The 16,729-nt window shown below is 41.8% G+C and overlaps 1 protein-coding gene across 11 annotated transcripts in view; it reads left to right on the forward strand.

Moving 5' to 3' along the window:
- Positions 1-16,729, forward strand: part of TTC13 (tetratricopeptide repeat domain 13) — an 87,579-nt gene that overhangs the window by 42,317 nt on the left and 28,533 nt on the right. For all 11 annotated transcript variants that reach the window (XR_013345675.1, XR_013345678.1, XR_013345679.1 and 8 more), the window contains 5 exons: positions 4,857-4,998; positions 6,502-6,676; positions 7,099-7,255; positions 8,467-8,597; positions 9,201-9,333. Coding sequence is in view for 5 of the 11 variants with exons in the window: in XM_077813380.1 (XP_077669506.1) it covers positions 4,857-4,998; positions 6,502-6,676; positions 7,099-7,255; positions 8,467-8,597; positions 9,201-9,333 (738 nt within the window). In the remaining 6 variants the exon portion in view is untranslated. The remainder of the gene's footprint in view (positions 1-4,856; positions 4,999-6,501; positions 6,677-7,098; positions 7,256-8,466; positions 8,598-9,200; positions 9,334-16,729) is intronic.

Here is a 16,729-nt window from a genome sequence, read left to right on the forward strand (position 1 = left end):
TGTACACATATGCCTTAGGCCCTCATTTACCTGATCTTTGGCTTCTATCAGTACCATAGTTGAAACATATCCTCAAGTGATATTGTATGAAAGGGGGGTAAACATTATGAACCACAGTTTACTATTTTACTCTCATAATAAGAACTTGCTAGATAGTTTCTGAAATAATAATATTTAGACAGCAATGAGTGGTTTTTGCATGTTTAGGTTTTGACTTAATTATATAGTGCCACAAGTGTGATAGATGCTATATTAATTAATATAAACACAGGTTCTCTGCCCTTAAGTATTTGCAATCTAAATACTTACACTAAAACTGGTAATTATTAAGTAATTATTTTTAAAAACCAACCTGTTGTTTTTTGCTTTAAGTATCGGCAAAATAAATTCTTTTTGAAAAACCTAATGTATTTAAATTGCACTCTTATTCAGGAGTTAGGTAATGGGTCACTCTTTAGTTTTGCTTTTAATAATGATATTGAAATGACAAGAAGAGAACTTGACTTTGTTTATTAAGGCTTTGAATGTGTGTCTTTAAAAAGGTGATCTACAGATAATAACTAGGAAGAAAAGCAGTTGTGGATAGGTTATATATTTTAAAAAATGAATAATACATAAACCAGTCATCACCCTGACTACTATGCCTGTATACTGTATTCCTTCTCTTCCCCACAGCCCTCTGTACTTCGTCAGTTTTTTCTTTCATATTTTGGACTATTATGTTTGGAAAACACCTACATTATGTGATTGGTGCTGCTGCAATATAAATTGTTTCCTGTAATCTAAATTTGGCCCCCTGGCAATATGTATTATAATATAGTCTTGAATAACATGATCACCTACTATTTTTTTCTACAGGACCCCTGCCTCATATTGTGCACAGGATGGACTGTGCTTGTTGACTGTGTACCTATTCACAAGTTTCTATCCTTATAATTCAGTCTGTTATTTGCCTATGCCTTATTTACCACAGCATCTAAACCTTGCACTGAGTATGCAATTATTAATTCTTCAAGGGTTTTCTGTGACACTCATCACTGTAGTATGGATGCTTCACAGATGTGAATTCATTGATCTTCACAACATCCCTTTGAAGGAAGAAGTGGGGATTTTTATTCCTGTTCTATACATGGAGAATGGAAGCAAAAATTGTCAAATGTCTCGTATGTTTGGGTGCCCAGTTTAAGGATCCTAGGGCCTGACTTTTTCAGAGAATTCACAGTTGCCAACCCCAAAAATCATGAGTCAAACCCCCCAAAAGCATGAGATTTTTTTTTAAAAGATTATGTTGTGATTTTGATCTGTCATTTTTGAACTCACTGCCCAATGTGTGGGTGTGACAGTTAGCATTGCCAGCTTTCTCTGATTTGAGAAAGGTGATTTTGGCCACCACTGCAGGAGCTTTTACTGTGTCCCTGATGCTGGAAGCTCTGCACGATCTCCCTAATCCCAAAATTCTAATTTAACTGTCCCTCCATCTGTCCACCCCCCATCCCTCCCAGCGCAGCAATTCATTATCCAACCCTCTCAGCCCTCGCATCAGTTCTGTCTTCTCCCATCTCCTACATCTACTGCTCCTGCAGGTTCATGATTCTTCTCTGCCTGGAGTGGGAGCAGGTCCTGGGGCTCTCTCCCTTCCCAGTCCTTGTGTTGTAGGGATAGAGAGGGGAAGGAGGAGGAGCAGAGGGAAGATTGATCCATCTTTCACCACAGGGAGGAGGAAGCAGAGCCCTTGCACTGCTGGTCTGTGTGTGCCCTCCTGTGAGAAAGGTGTAGACTGCTCCCTCTCCCTTCTCTCCGCTCGTGTGAGCGGAGCAGAGAGAGATCTGCGTTCTCCTATAGCTGTTTCCCAGGAGGTAGGTAGCCAATAAGAGGATGTGGGGGCCCTTGCACTAGGCAGGGTTGAAATTCAGGAGAGGGATGGAGCTTCTTGCATCATTGTGAGGCTGGTTCAACCCCCAGCCAGAATTGTGTTACGTGTGAAGAAATTGCAAGAGTTGGTGACACTGGAATATTTAACATTTCATAGCCCTTTTAAATGTTCATAACACAGGTCCCATTGACTTAATTTACATTTATTAATGCTTAGCACAGGTACAAATCAGACCCCAGGGCCTCAAGTTGGGAACCCAGAAAATGAGGAACACACAATTAGTGACCCACCTGTGAAAAGCTTGGTGTATGTGATTTCTTCAGAGTCACGTTGGAATTCTGTGGCAGAGTAGGGATAGAATCCTGTTCTCCAGGATGCCCTTCAGCTGTCTTCACCATGAGATGCTTCTTTCTCTTCCTACCGTCCCTGCCTCATTCATTACACATCTTCCAACTTCTGCAACAAATGTGGCAAGGATCGTACAGAAAAAAGCCTCCTTCATTGTGCACTCTTGCTTCATTCCCTGAGCGCCATTCATCCTGTCCACTGAATAAATAAGGCAGAGATGCTGCAGGGAAAAAAGTATGATTATCATGTAATTCAAGACTGTATGCGCAAGGGGGTAGAATTAACAATCGCACAAGCAACCTTATAATAGCATATTTTAAAAAAATAGCCTATTAAGGTTATGTCGTGGATGTCTCAAAATGGACAAGGTAGGGTGGTATTTCAGCACATTAAGTTCATACTTTTGTCTTTCTTGCCAAGCACAGACCCAATGCAATCACCAGTGCCTTGGTGCACATCTAATCATGCACTTTCCTGGTAACATCATACCCACCATGCCTGAGTGCTGGAGCCTGCCTGTAAGGCAAGTCCTGTTTTATTTTCCCCAGTAGTGTATGTGTAAATCTGAATCCATTAAGATACACAATATTAACTTTTTGAAAAGTAACCTCTTTATTCTTGAGGAGGTTTTTAAGCACAAATATTGCTTTCTTTTCTAATATAGGCAGGCTCCGTCAATGGGGGGTTTGGCAACTGTTAGCAAAATGGATGTTGGGATATGTAAGTGACGGGAGCTGGCAGTCATGGGTATGCGGCAGTGTTGTTTCATTTCTTATTCAGGTCTGCTAATTTAAAATTTAGCAAATTTTAAAAACACGCCAAATGTGTCTCTCAAGTCACTTGGAAAACAAAGCTTTATTTGCCAACATTTTTCAAACAGTATTTGCAGATCACCTTTTAAGCTAAAGATTAGATCATAAATGTATAGAATATTTTTAAGGACAGAAGGGGTTCATTGTGATGATCTAATCTGACTGCCTACATAACACAAATCTTAAAATATCACCCAGTAATTCCTGCATCAAGTTCAATAACTTGTGGTTGAAATAGACCATATCTTTTTTCAGATCATCTGCTTTTGAAAAGGCTTTTGAATATGAACATTAATCAGTTAATGAACCAGCTTAAAAAACATAAACTAGTTCTTCTGCTTGGTAATTGCATGTGCTTTGATTCTTTATTTTTAGTGCTGCTATCTTAAATGTGCGTGGTTGATTGGAACTCATTTAATATATTAAAATTGGATACTGTAAACGTAATTCAGAATCTTTGGTTTTACATGCCAGTTTTATCAAAAGGATATTAATTTTATTTTTAAAACTATATCATGTTCTATTGGCTGTATCTACTTCTGAAATTAAATAATTCTAAACATAATGATCAGTTTGGCCACTAACTGAAAATTGGCACGTTTTTTCAATTGGCAGCTTCTGAAAGACATAAAATTTACCAACACTTCTGAATCAGTCCTTATAAATTGCTTATTTTGAGGGGGAGGGATATCAGCTGGACTGCTTCAGTTGTATCTTATTCAAGGGTGCTCATTGTAGGAGGCTTTCATTCTTGTTTTTTCTGAGGAAGTACTGTTCAGGAAATGCATGAAGTTTCATAGTCAGTCAGTGGTTAATGCCCCCAAAATTGTGTGAATCCAGGGTCTAGTGCAGTGGTCTCAAACTCAGACGACCACGAGGGCCACATGAGGACTAGTACATTGGCCTAAGGGCTGCACCACTGACCCCCTGCCCCCTGCTGCCCCGCCCCTACTCCATCCCTTCTGTGAGGCCCCATCCCTGCCCCACCTCTTCCCATCCCTTCCCTGAAATCCCCACCCCAACTCCACCCCCTCCCTGTCCCCGAGGGCTGCGGCAGGGGAGCTCAGGGCAGGGAGTTGGGGTGCAGGAGTGGTGTGGGGTGCGGCAGGGGGTTCAGCTGCAGGAGGGTTTCGGGGGGTGGGTCTGGCGTGGCGCGCATCGGGGGCAGGGCAGGCTCCCTGCCTGCCTGTCTGCCTGCCCGCCCTGCCCCCACGCCGCTTCGGGAAGCAGCCAGGACCTGGGGGGCACAGGGGCCTGTGTGTTGCCCTGGCCGCTCCTCCAGGTACCTCCCCCAAAGCTCCCATTGGCCACGGTTCCCCATTCCCGGCCAATGGGAGTTTTGGGGAAGGTACCTGGAGGAGCGGCCAGGGCAACACACAGACCCTTGTGCACCCCCCCCCCCAGGTCCCGGCTGCTTCCCGGAGCGGTGTGGGGGCAGGGCAGGCAGGCAGGGAGCCTGCCCTGCCCCTGGTGCGCACCGGGCCGGAGCTGCTCTAGGTAAATGCTGGGGGGGCGGGGGTGCAGAAAATAATCGTGTTTGAGACCCCTGGTCTAGTGGGATTCTATATCCAAGAGTAGATTCTTTAAGTGAAGAATTGTTAACAATAGTTTGGTTGTCACTGCTCAATAAGTTGCAGAACTCTTACCTTAGTCAAAGAAATTGTCCCTAATGTGATTTAAAAAAAAAAACAGCCCTAGCTATATCATATATTTTCTTAATATCTTCATTTGGACTGCATTAAAATTATTTGGTAAAAAGGTAAGTTTGTATGTTCACCACTGCTTTTTATGTTCCTCACTTATGACTTTATGGAATTACCTAGGGAACTTGGTAACTTTGATGCTGCCACAGAGAGTTTCCAGAAGGCTTTGTTGCTAAATCAAAATCATGTTCAGACGTTACAGCTCAGGGGAATGATGCTTTACCATCATGGTAGCCTAGACGAGGCACTGAAGAATTTTAAGGTAAGTACAGGTAGACCTTAAAGATCCATACTAAATTAAGGATTGATATTTTTTAATTAGACCTAATGCTTATCAAATTACAGTTAAAATGAAACACAATAATATTATCTTCCACATTCTGAATATGAATGAAAATTTGTATTGCAAGTAAAATACAATTCTGTATACAATCTCTGTTTTGTAAGTATGATTTGTAGTCTTACAATTAGTGAATGATGAACCAGTTCTGGCATGGGAGGGAAGTGAGACATTTTCCCCCAGATTTACCAATTGTTAATACTAGACTCTTAAATGGTATTTTATAAGGTTCTGAAATACTCATATTGGTCTTATTCACTAATATTTTGGTCAGAAGTGGTACCCAAAGTTTTGAAATTCCATAAGGGGTTGGAGGGTTGTTCTCATAAGACAAGTAGCCAGTTCTGTAATCTCAAGGGTCAGATAAGCATCTGAACTTTTGGATGCTTATCTGAATCTTTTTAGTTTTCTCCATCATGAACAGTAACAGCTAACACTTGCGCAGAGTGATCCATCTGAAATTGTAAAAACAGGTGCCTGCCCATGAGGTAGATAAATTATATTCTAATTTTGCAGATCCAGAAACTAAGGCACAGATGTTAAATGACTTGCCCAAAGTCACACAGTGAGTCATTGGCAGAGCAAGGAACAGAGCCAAGTCTAAGAATCCCTACTTCCCTATCTTAACAGGCACACTTTCCTTCTTGTTTATTTAGAACATTGTATATCTTTATGTAAATTACCATGTGTCCCTGTTTTGTAACTCAGTTTGTAGATCTTGTTGTATTTAAAAAACAGCTTAAGTTTAAATAGCAAGTGCTGTATGAAGAGATGCAGATAACCCATGGGTGTTTAATATATCCATATAATCAGAGAATTTTGTTTTGGTGTACCAAATTCTAAAGTATGCAGTTGTCTAGCATTATGCTAAAACTATCATGATGTAGTGCAGAATTGACTGTAAGGTCAATAGTAGTGCAGTGTGAATTTCAGACTATGTTGCTTGGTGGAAAAGAAGAACTGATGGTGGATACATTGTATAAAGTTGCATCTTAAGAAAAATGTCTCCTATTTTTAGGGTCTGTTTGCACTAGGAAATGACGTGTTACGACAATGCTGATCAACAGTGGGTTCCTTGTAGCCTCACTCATCTGGTGCTGAAAACTGTTTAGCTGCAAGTGCAGCTTCAACAAAATCACTTGGTTACCGAAAGTGTGATCAAGATCAAGTTTCACGAGCACTGTTACATTTTGTGTAATGGTGCTGAAAATATTTTTCTCCACCTTAGCTAGCAATTAATTAAAGTGTTTTTAACATCAGTTGAAGAAAAGTCATTGGGAAAACAGTTGCTGACAACTTTTGAAAGTAAAAGACCATTCCCTGGTGTCGACCTTTCGAATAAAGAGCTTAGTAATGTATATTAGACTGTTCCAAGATATCCAGGTTAATTTTTGTATTTATTGACTTATTTCTTTAATCTTCTAGAGATGTCTTCAGCTAGAGCCATACAACGAAGTATGCCAGTATATGAAAGGTCTCAGTCATGTTGCAATGGGGCAATTTTATGAAGGCATAAAAGCTCAGACTAAAGTTATGTTAAATGATCCACTACCAGGCCAGAAGGCTAGCCCAGAGTACCTAAAAGTGAAATACCTCCGAGGTAAGTTACGGTTACGCAGGGCTGGGGGGAATCCTTTGACACAGGATTAAAATTGCCTAAGTGTTAGTCATTCATGGAAAACTATTGTTAAATAAGATGTATTTATTCACCTGAGTGCTGTGTTGAGTGAGCTGTCTTCACAAGTGTCTTGGTGCTTGTTTGTTCAGAGCTAAAACCCAGGACCAGAAATCAAACTTGGGTCTTGGTTAAGTAGTGAAAGTAACTATGATACCACTTAACTGGCCTAGACTTTTAACAATTTAGCTAGGATCAAGTTTAATATTGATTAATTTAGTAAAGTATTTATCTTAAATCTCTTAACAAATATATAATCCTGTTTTAAATTCTTATTTGGGGGTAAATAACTGTTGGCCAAGAACAAAAATGACACTTATTTGTATTGTTTTTCTTTACCTCTGCAGAATATTCTCGATATTTGCATGCACATCTTGATACCCCTCTTACTGAATATAACGTAGATACAGATCTTCCTGGAAACTTTAAGGACCATTGGGCCAAAAACCTTCCCTTTTTAATAGAAGACTATGAAGAACAGCCAGGATTGCAGCCACATATAAAGTGAGTGATTTTTAGACAGACCATTTAGAGTATTCCTGGTAGGATTTTTTTCAAAAAGGGGCACCTGAGGGTTAATTTATCACACATGGTTAACTTAGCCTGTCTGAAGCCCACAGAAAATGCCTGGAGCCCACAGAAAATGTTTGGCACTTTTTAAGTTCAGAGTGGCTGCAAATGCTTGATTTAGCTCACTAAAAAAGAGGCAGAATCAGAACTTGGTCAAAATGATCTTCTCTAGTTCCAAGTAATTCAGTAAAGATAATTCAGGTTACACAGCCATGTTAACTGTTTTGTTCTTTATTTTGTCTTGGAACCTGGATTAGTAATTAGATTATAGATCACTTTAGTTTTAGAGAAACTCAGGATAGACTTCCATCTGGACATCCATCCTTAGTGTAGAAACCTCAACTTGGAGTTTCCTTACTGTTGAGTATTTAAGTTTTTTTTTTTTTTTTTTTTAAAAAGGGTATAGTTTCTCAGACATTAAATATATTAATTGTAACTCTGACTTAATGAAATTGTGTCTTAGCATAATTTATGTTACATTCCACCTCTAGAGTGGTAGTAATCAGTCACAGAAGCAAAGGCTTTGTCAGAATAGGATTTAAAAGTTTAACGATCAGGGAAGTAGACCTTTTCCCCATATGAGATTTTCTTTCTCTGAAAACTAGCCTTCAGTTTTATGGTCATTTGACACAACATGGTTTAGAAACTTGTCATTTTGTAGGTATATGCTCAAACCTACATTTCTTATGCATGCAAAACATTTACTGACTTCAGAGGGAGTTTTAGAGAAGGAATTACAGAATCCGACCACTAGTCTGTGTTACTCCTCATGTTTTCTTCCATGCCATAGCTCTGATCCCTATGAAATTCAGGATTAATATACACTGAGGAGATGACTCACTATAGAGCCTTGCAATTTATTAGATATTTGTTGGAAATCACTTATTCTAATAATTGAATCTGATGGTGAAATATTGTTCCTGTTGAGATGAATGAGTTTTTCTATTGACTTCATTGGGGTCAGAATTTCACCTCGATTGTTTTGTGAGTGTATCTACAGCACGTGTGTTTTTTGGTACTGCTTTTAATTGTTTTCTGGGCTTGTGTTACTGACCACCACAAATACAGATTGTTTTTAAGCTGTTTTCAGGAGCCATCATGGCACATGGTGGTTGATATTTACTTTGTGACATTTTTTCTTCAAGGGATGTGCTATTTCAGAATTTTGAAAGCTATAAACCTGAAGTGCAAGAACTTGTATGTGTGGCTGATCGTCTGGGTTCACTGATGCAATATGAGACGCCAGGATTCCTTCCAAATAAGAGGATGCACAGAGGTATGCGGGGGGACTCTGCATCTGGGAATGGAAATGAAAAATGTCAAGGCTTGCTTTGATAGCACTATGAGCTAATAAACTTAAGGTTGTTCTACACCGGGTACTTACATCGGCATAGCGACGTCTCTCAGGGGTGTGCAAAATCCACATCCCTGAAGGATGTAGCTTTGCCAACTAACTCCTGGTGTAGACAGCACTAGGTCGATGAAGAATTCTTCCGTAGCTACAACTTATATGGGAGGTGCGTTACCTACAGTGATAAAGCTGTAGCAGTTTAAGTAAAAACATACCCTTAAAGTGATATGCAGTTGTAAAACTTTTTTCTTTACATTTCCATTCACCTGAAATGTATTAACCAAAAATGTGTAGATGTAAAATTTACAAATACCCACACTTTGTATCTTAACATGTACATATTTTCAGAGGCATCATGGTCTAGCTCTGGACTGGAAACCACGAACTACTGGATCTTTATACCAGCATTAACATTAACTGCTTCTGTTCCCTTGAACAGGTCCCTTAACTTGGCTGCTTCAGTTCCCTCCTGGAAAATGGAGAGTCTCTGATTGGACTAACTGGTTCTATATATTCTTTGTTGTTCAGCAATGGGGCTGGCTGCGTTGGAAGTAATGCAAGCTGTACAGCGGACATGGGCAAACTCAAAAGTTCGAATGAATGGGAAAACCAGATTGATGCAGTGGAGAGATATGTTTGACATTGCTGTGAAATGGCGAAGGTAATGCTTAAGAGAAGAGAACTACTAAGCCTTACCTTGTGATATTGATGCAAATTCCTGTTAGTGGAATTTAAGACCGACTGGAACAACTGCAGGCTTTGTACTAGATGTGAAGGCAGATCTCTTCAGAATCTTAGTCCCTACTGCTTTAACTGCATCCTCACTTATGGGCTGGTCCACTGTGCAGTGTTTGCAAAGATTTTCATAAAGGGATGTTTAACAACTCTTCATCCAAAGGAGGAATACTCTTGCAGGTTGAGGTCTCCTTGGTCTGCACTTGGCAGAGATTAGAGGCACTGCACTTTTTCACAAGATGAATTTGAAGAGCTAAAATAAATAAGTATTTTAAAGGGGACAGAGGGTAGTGGGATACAAATCCATCTAGCAGAACAGAGGTTGGTTATTGTAAAGTAGTTTAGACTTTTTTCACATGCAGAGGACACTTGCATTGTATTTTTTTTCCCCATCAGTTAATCCATTTGGACAGGGAAGTTCATTAAATAGTATAAATGCTACTGAGTTAATTGTAGGAATCAAAAAGATTTGGTATGCAGCGCATGCTTTAAAGTTCCTTTTTATAAAGAAATTTTGGGCTTTTTGTCTGAACTTTGTAAGGAAGAATAGAAACAAGTTGATAGCTTGTGATGGCACTCATTGTTTTTAAATGGGAGCCTGGATCTAACCATCTTTCTAGCCTCTGCTTTCAATTTTACTTGTTCTCAATAAGGTAAAAATAACTTGAATAGTAAAACTATTTTTGTTGTAAAAATTTTTTTAAAAAAATGTATACACTACATTTACTGAGTTATTTACAAAAATCTTACATTTTTTTCACCACTTTCTCCAACATACTGCCCCTTCCTGGGAGTTGCAATTCAGTTTGAAGAACTTTGTTCTAGATTACTGTTTCAAATGCAATCCAACTGATGACCAAAAGTTTCTGAGAAATGCACAAGGCACAGTAATTAGCACCCTTAGTGACAGTCACAGCAGAGATATAAATGAGAATCAACTATTTCATTCTTCTTTGAGTGATTGGCCACATGGATGTCACTCTTGGCACATGTGTGTGAGATTGGATTATTTTAGTTCTTAGTGTCCATTGGGGCCATGCCTGTGCTGTAGATGGCTTTAAGCTGCCCACCCCCACCCCACCTGAGGGCAGAGGGCCCAACTGTCCCTCAGTTCCTTTTTACAGCCTGTGGCAGCGAAATGAAACCCTTGTAACGTCCACTCTTTGCTTTGGTTTCAGAGTAACAGCCGTGTTAGTCTGTATTCGCAAAAAGAAAAGGAGTACTTGTGGCACCTTAGAGACTAACCAATTTATTTGAGCATAAGCTTTCGTGAGCTTTACAGCTCACTTCATTGGATGCATACTGTGGAAACTGCAGAAGACATTATATACACAGAGACCATGAAACAATACCTCCTCCCACCCCACTCTCCTGCTGGTAATAGTCCATCCAAAGTGATCACTCTCCTTACAATGTGTATGATAATCAAGTTGGGCCATTTCCAGCACAAATCCAGGTTTTCTCACCCCACCCCCCTTCCAAAAACCACACACACAAACTCTCTCTCCTGCAGGTAATAGCTCATCCAAACTGACCACTCTCCTTACAATGTGTATGATAATCAAGGTGGGCCATTTCCAGCATAAATCCAAGTTTAACCAGAACGTCTGGGGGGGGTAGGAAAAAACAAGGGGAAAAAGGCTACCTTGCATAATGACTTAGCCACTCCCAGTCTCTATTTAAGCCTAAATTAATAGTATCCAATTTGCAAATGAATTCCAATTCAGCAGTTTCTCGCTGGAGTCTGGATTTGAAGTTTTTTTTGTTGTAAGATAGTGACCTTCATGTCTGTAATTGCGTGACCAGAGAGATTGAAGTGTTCTCCGACTGGTTTATGAATGTTATAATTCTTGACATCTGATATGTGTCCATTTATTCTTTTACGTAGAGACTGTCCAGTTTGACCAATGTACATGGCAGAAGGGCATTGCCGGCACATGATGGCATATATCACATTGGTGGATGTGCAGGTGAACGAGCCTCTGATAGTGTGGCTGATGTTATTAGGCCCTGTGATGGTGTCCCCTGAATAGATATGTGGGCACAGTTGGCCAATACAGACTAACACGGCTGTTACTCTGAAACCTGTCATTATGCAAGGCACTGCATTTAGCCGTATGGAGTGGAAATCTATCAACTGCATGAAAAAACTTGTACAGACAGACATCATCTTCCTTTCCAAGTGCAAACAGATGGACATCGTACCAAAAGGACTGAAGGTAAAAAATCCATTACAATCTATATACCACACAGACTATGCTGACAGATTGTGCCACACGCTCTCAAAGAAACTGCGGAATCACCTGATCAACATCCTCTACAGCAAACAGGGAAAGATTAAGAATGAGCTCTCAAAAATGGATACTCTCATAAAAAACCAACCTTCCACACACACTTCCTCGTGGCTGGAATTTACTAAAACTAGACAAGCCATTTACAATGCACACTTTGCTTCTCTACAAAAGAAAAAGGACACTAAACTTTCTAAACTACTACATGCTACAAGGGGCCACAGCAATGGTTCCCTCAACCCACCTAGCAATATTGTTAACCTATCCAACTATACTCTCAGCCCAGCAGAAGCAGCTGCCCTATCTCGGGGCCTCTCCTTCTGCCCCTCCACCCCCACGAACATGATACAGTTCTGTGGTGACCTAGAATCCTATTTTCGATGTCTCTGACTCAAGGAATATTTCCAAAATACCTCTGAACAACATACTAATCCACAGAGGCCTCCCTACGAACATTACAAAAAGAAGGATTCTAGGTGGACTCCTCCTGAAGGTCGAAACAGCAGACTGGACTTCTACATAGAGTGCTTCCGCTGACGTGCACGGGCTGAAATTGTGGAAAAGCAGCATCACTTGCCCCATAACCTCAGTCGTGCAGAACACAATGCTATCCACAGCCTCAGAAACAACTCTGACATCATAATCAAAAAGGCTGACAAAGGAGGTGCTGTTGTCATCATGAATAGGTCGGAATATGAACAAGAGGCCGCTCGGCAGCTCTCCAACACCATATTCTACAAGCCATTACCCTATGATCCCACTGAGAGTTACCAAAAGCAACTACAGCATTTGCTCAAGAAACTTCCTGAAAAAGCACAAAATCAAATCCGCACAGACACACCCCTGGAACCCCGACCTGGGATATTCTATCGACTACCCAAGATCCATAAACCTGGAAATCCTGGGCACCCCATCATCTCAGGCATTGGCACCCTGACAGCAGGATTGTCTGGCTATGTAGACTCCCTCCTCAGGCTCTACGCTACCAGCACTCCCAGCTACCTTCGAGACACCACTGACTTCTTGAGGAAACTACAATCCATCGGTGATCTTCCTGATAACACCATCCTGGCCACTATGGATGTAGAAGCCCTCTACACCAACATTCCACACAAAGATGGACTACAAGCCGTCAAGAACACTATCCCCGATAATGTCACGGCTAACCTGGTGGCTGAACTTTGTGACTTTGTCCTTACCCATAACTATTTTACATTTGGGGACAATGTATACCTTCAGATCAGTGGCACTGCTATGGGTACCTGCATGGCCCCACAGTATGCCAACATTTTTATGGCTGATTTAGAACAACGCTTCCTCAGCTCTCGTCCCCTAACGCCCCTACTCTACTTGCGCTATATTGATTACATCTTCATCATCTGGACCCATGGAAAAGAAGCCCTTGAGGAATTCCACCATGATTTCAACCATTTCCATCCCACCATCAACCTCAGCCTGGTCCAGTCCACACAAGAGATCCACTTCCTGGACACTACGGTGCTAATGAGTGATGGTCACATAAACACCACCCTATACTGGAAACCTACTGACCGCTATTCCTACCTACATGCCTCCAGCTTTCACCCTGACCACACCACACGATCCATCGTCTACAGCCAAGCTCTGCGATACAACCGCATTTGCTCCAACCCCTCAGACAGAGACAAACACCTACAAGATCTCTATCAAGCATTCTTACAACTACAATACCCACCTGCGGCAGTGAAGAAACAGATTGATAGAGCCAGTTGAGTTCCCAGAAGTCACCTACTACAGGACAGGCCTAACAAAGAAAATAACAGAACGCCACTAGCCGTCACCTTCAGCTCCCAACTAAAACCCCTCCAACGCATTATTAAGGATCTACAACCTATCCTGAAGGATGACCCAACACTCTCACAAATCTTGGGAGACAGGCCAGTCCTTGCCTACAGACAGCCCCCCAACCTGAAGCAAATACTCACCAACAACCACATACCACACAACAGAACCACTAACCCAGGAACCTATCCTTGCAACAAAGCCCGTTGCCAACTGTGCCCACATATCTATTCAGGGGACACCATCACAGGGCCTAATAACATCAGCCACACTATCAGAGGCTCGTTCACCTGCACATCCACCAATGTGATATATGCCATCATGTGCCAGCAATGCCCCTCTGCCATGTACATTGGTCAAACTGGACAGTCTCTACGTAAAAGAATAAATGGACACATATCAGATGTCAAGAATTATAACATTCATAAACCAGTCGGAGAACACTTCAATCTCTCTGGTCACGCAATTACAGACATGAAGGTCGCTATCTTACAACAAAAAAACTTCAAATCCAGACTCCAGCGAGAAACTGCTGAATTGGAATTCATTTGCAAATTGGATACTATTAATTTAGGCTTAAATAGAGACTGGGAGTGGCTAAATCATTATGCAAGGTAGCCTATTTCCCCTTGTTTTTTCCTACCCCCCCCCCCCCCCCCAGACGTTCTGGTTAAACTTGGATTTATGCTGGAAATGGCCCACCTTGATTATCATACACATTGTAAGGAGAGTGGTCAGTTTGGATGAGCTATTACCAGCAGGAGAGTGAGTTTGTGTGTGTGTATGGGGGTGGGGTGTGAGAAGACCTGGATTTGTGCTGGAAATGGCCACCTTGATTATCATGCACATTGTAGGGAGAGTGGTCACTTTGGATAAGCTATTACCAGCAGGAGAGTGAGTTTGTGTGTGTGATTTTTGGAAGGGGAGGGGGTGAGAAAACCTGGATTTGTGCTGGAAATGGCCCAACTTGATTATCATACACATTGTAAGGAGAGTGATCACTTTAGATAAGCTATTACCAGCAGGAGAGTGGGGTGGGAGGAGGTATTGTTTCATGGTCTCTGTGTATATAATGTCTTCTGCAGTTTCCACAGTATGCATCCGATGAAGTGGGCTGTAGCTCACGAAAGCTTATGCTCAAATAAATTGGTTAGTCTCTCAGGTGCCACAAGTACTCCTACTCTTTGCTCTGTGCATTGCTAGTGTGAATTGGGATTATAGTTGGTAAAATGCATGTTGATAAAAAGAAATTGCTTTGTTAGGTAGTCCACATAGACTAGACACACCAACACCCAATGCAGGGTTGCTAGCAACACAGCAGAAGCTAAATCACCAGAATTCATTGCTTATCTCTTGTGTGATGCTTTGATGTCTATGAATGATGAGTATTCTCAGTGCCTACTCTGCCTAGAAGAGGAACCCATCCCTGGGTGATGATCTGTATGTTGCTCCTTCTGTGTATGCACTTAGAGCTAGAGCAGCCTGCTGGAAGCTGTTCCTCCTTGGGAAATTAATACAAGCCTCCTCTGACTCAGAGAGGAAAGCTACTGCCCAGCCTCAGACATCTGGTAAGTCTTGCTCCATTAGTGCCCTGATGAGCCAAGATTTCAGTCCGAGTTTTCAGGCCACATCTACTGAAAGGCCCCATTTGTCTGCCATTATTCCAGCATTGACGTCCTCTGATGGGCAGGAGAGAGCATGGTTTTAGGGATGAGCAAAGCACAGGTCACCATCTCTGGTGCCTAGTAAGTTGAGACTTCTCATTTGTGTTGGGCTCCATCTAAGAGCCAGAAGCCTGTTAAGGCCCCTTCTGCTTCCCCGGTACTGACCACTAAGAGAACAGAAGTGGTACGTACTAAATATGTGGACTCCACTTCTCTGTACTCCTTTTCTTTTTGCGAATACAGATTAACACGGCTGTTACTCTGAAACCTTACCACTGAGCACCTTGGTACGCAGAGTCTTGGCACCAAGTGCATCAGTACTAAAAGCCTAGTAGTACCTTCTACCTCAGTCCTGGTTGCCTTGAAACAGTGTCCAGCAGTATCTACTACCTTGCTACCAGCTATCTTTTAGTACTAAAGCATACATGGTGCCAAATGGATTTGGTGCTGGAGTCACCTTTCTTTAAGAGATTTAAATCACCAGCTTCAGAGTTACCAGAATATCAGGCTAAGGAGGTATTCCTGGTACTGGCCTCTCCTTCAGAGGCAGGGCACTCCTAGTAGAGTGGCCCCTTCCCTTGGAGGAAGTATATTACTACTACTACTACTCCACCTCTGAGCATTGTAGGGACTCATCTCCCACCCATCTGCTCTCAACTCCCTGGATAGCACAGTGAGAAGTAGCAGAAAGAGGCCTGGGAGTCATAGGGAACATCCCTCCTGGAACCCCTCCAAGTGTTGTTCACACCGCAGTGCATACTATGGCTAATGCAACAGCAATGAGAAAGGTTGTCATAGCTTCACTACTTGAGGGTTCCTAGAGAGTTCCAAACAACAAGCAAGGAATTACCATTTGAGGGCAACAAACTTTGGCCCTCCACTCCTTTAAAGACCTCCACTCCTTTAAAGATAGGTAACTCTACTCTCTGGGCCTCTTTTTTCCACCCCAAAAAGAAGTTAAACAAGTCAGCAACCCTTATTCAGACAGCACTTCTCTGTCCAATATTATCATCGGCCACAGAGGACTTCAGAGCTACAGAGGAAGAGAGAGATTCCACTGGAGATGGCCCTCTGTCTAGTCTTCTGCTGCCCCTCAATCTGAGGCTTCCACCAGGCAATTTCAAAAGCATGGTAGAACCACCAGAGGATATTTTGTGCTTTAGACCCCCTCCCTGCCCTTTTCACATCAACATGGCAACTGCCTCTTTTATTTCCAGGTAGGTTGGGCTAGAATCATCTTGGACCAGTTGGTCCTACAACTGGAAGCAGTGGAGGAAGTGCCCTTAGAATTTAGGGGCAGACATTTTTATTCCCGTTTCTTTTTCATTCCAAAGAACCAGTAGTTGGCGACCCATCCTGGATTTTCAACATCCCAACAATTTCATTTGCTGGTTCAAGTTCAGGATGTTCACTTTGGCCTCCATAATTTTCTTGTTAGATCCTCAACGTTGGTTTGCAGCTCTTGACATGCAAAATGCGTTTCCATACATCCGTTCATCCAGCCAGCTAGATATACCTGAGATTCCTGGTAGAAACATCTAACTAA

This window comes from Eretmochelys imbricata, chromosome 3 (assembly GCF_965152235.1).
Source record: "Eretmochelys imbricata isolate rEreImb1 chromosome 3, rEreImb1.hap1, whole genome shotgun sequence".
Classification (NCBI taxonomy): Eukaryota; Metazoa; Chordata; order Testudines; family Cheloniidae; genus Eretmochelys; species Eretmochelys imbricata.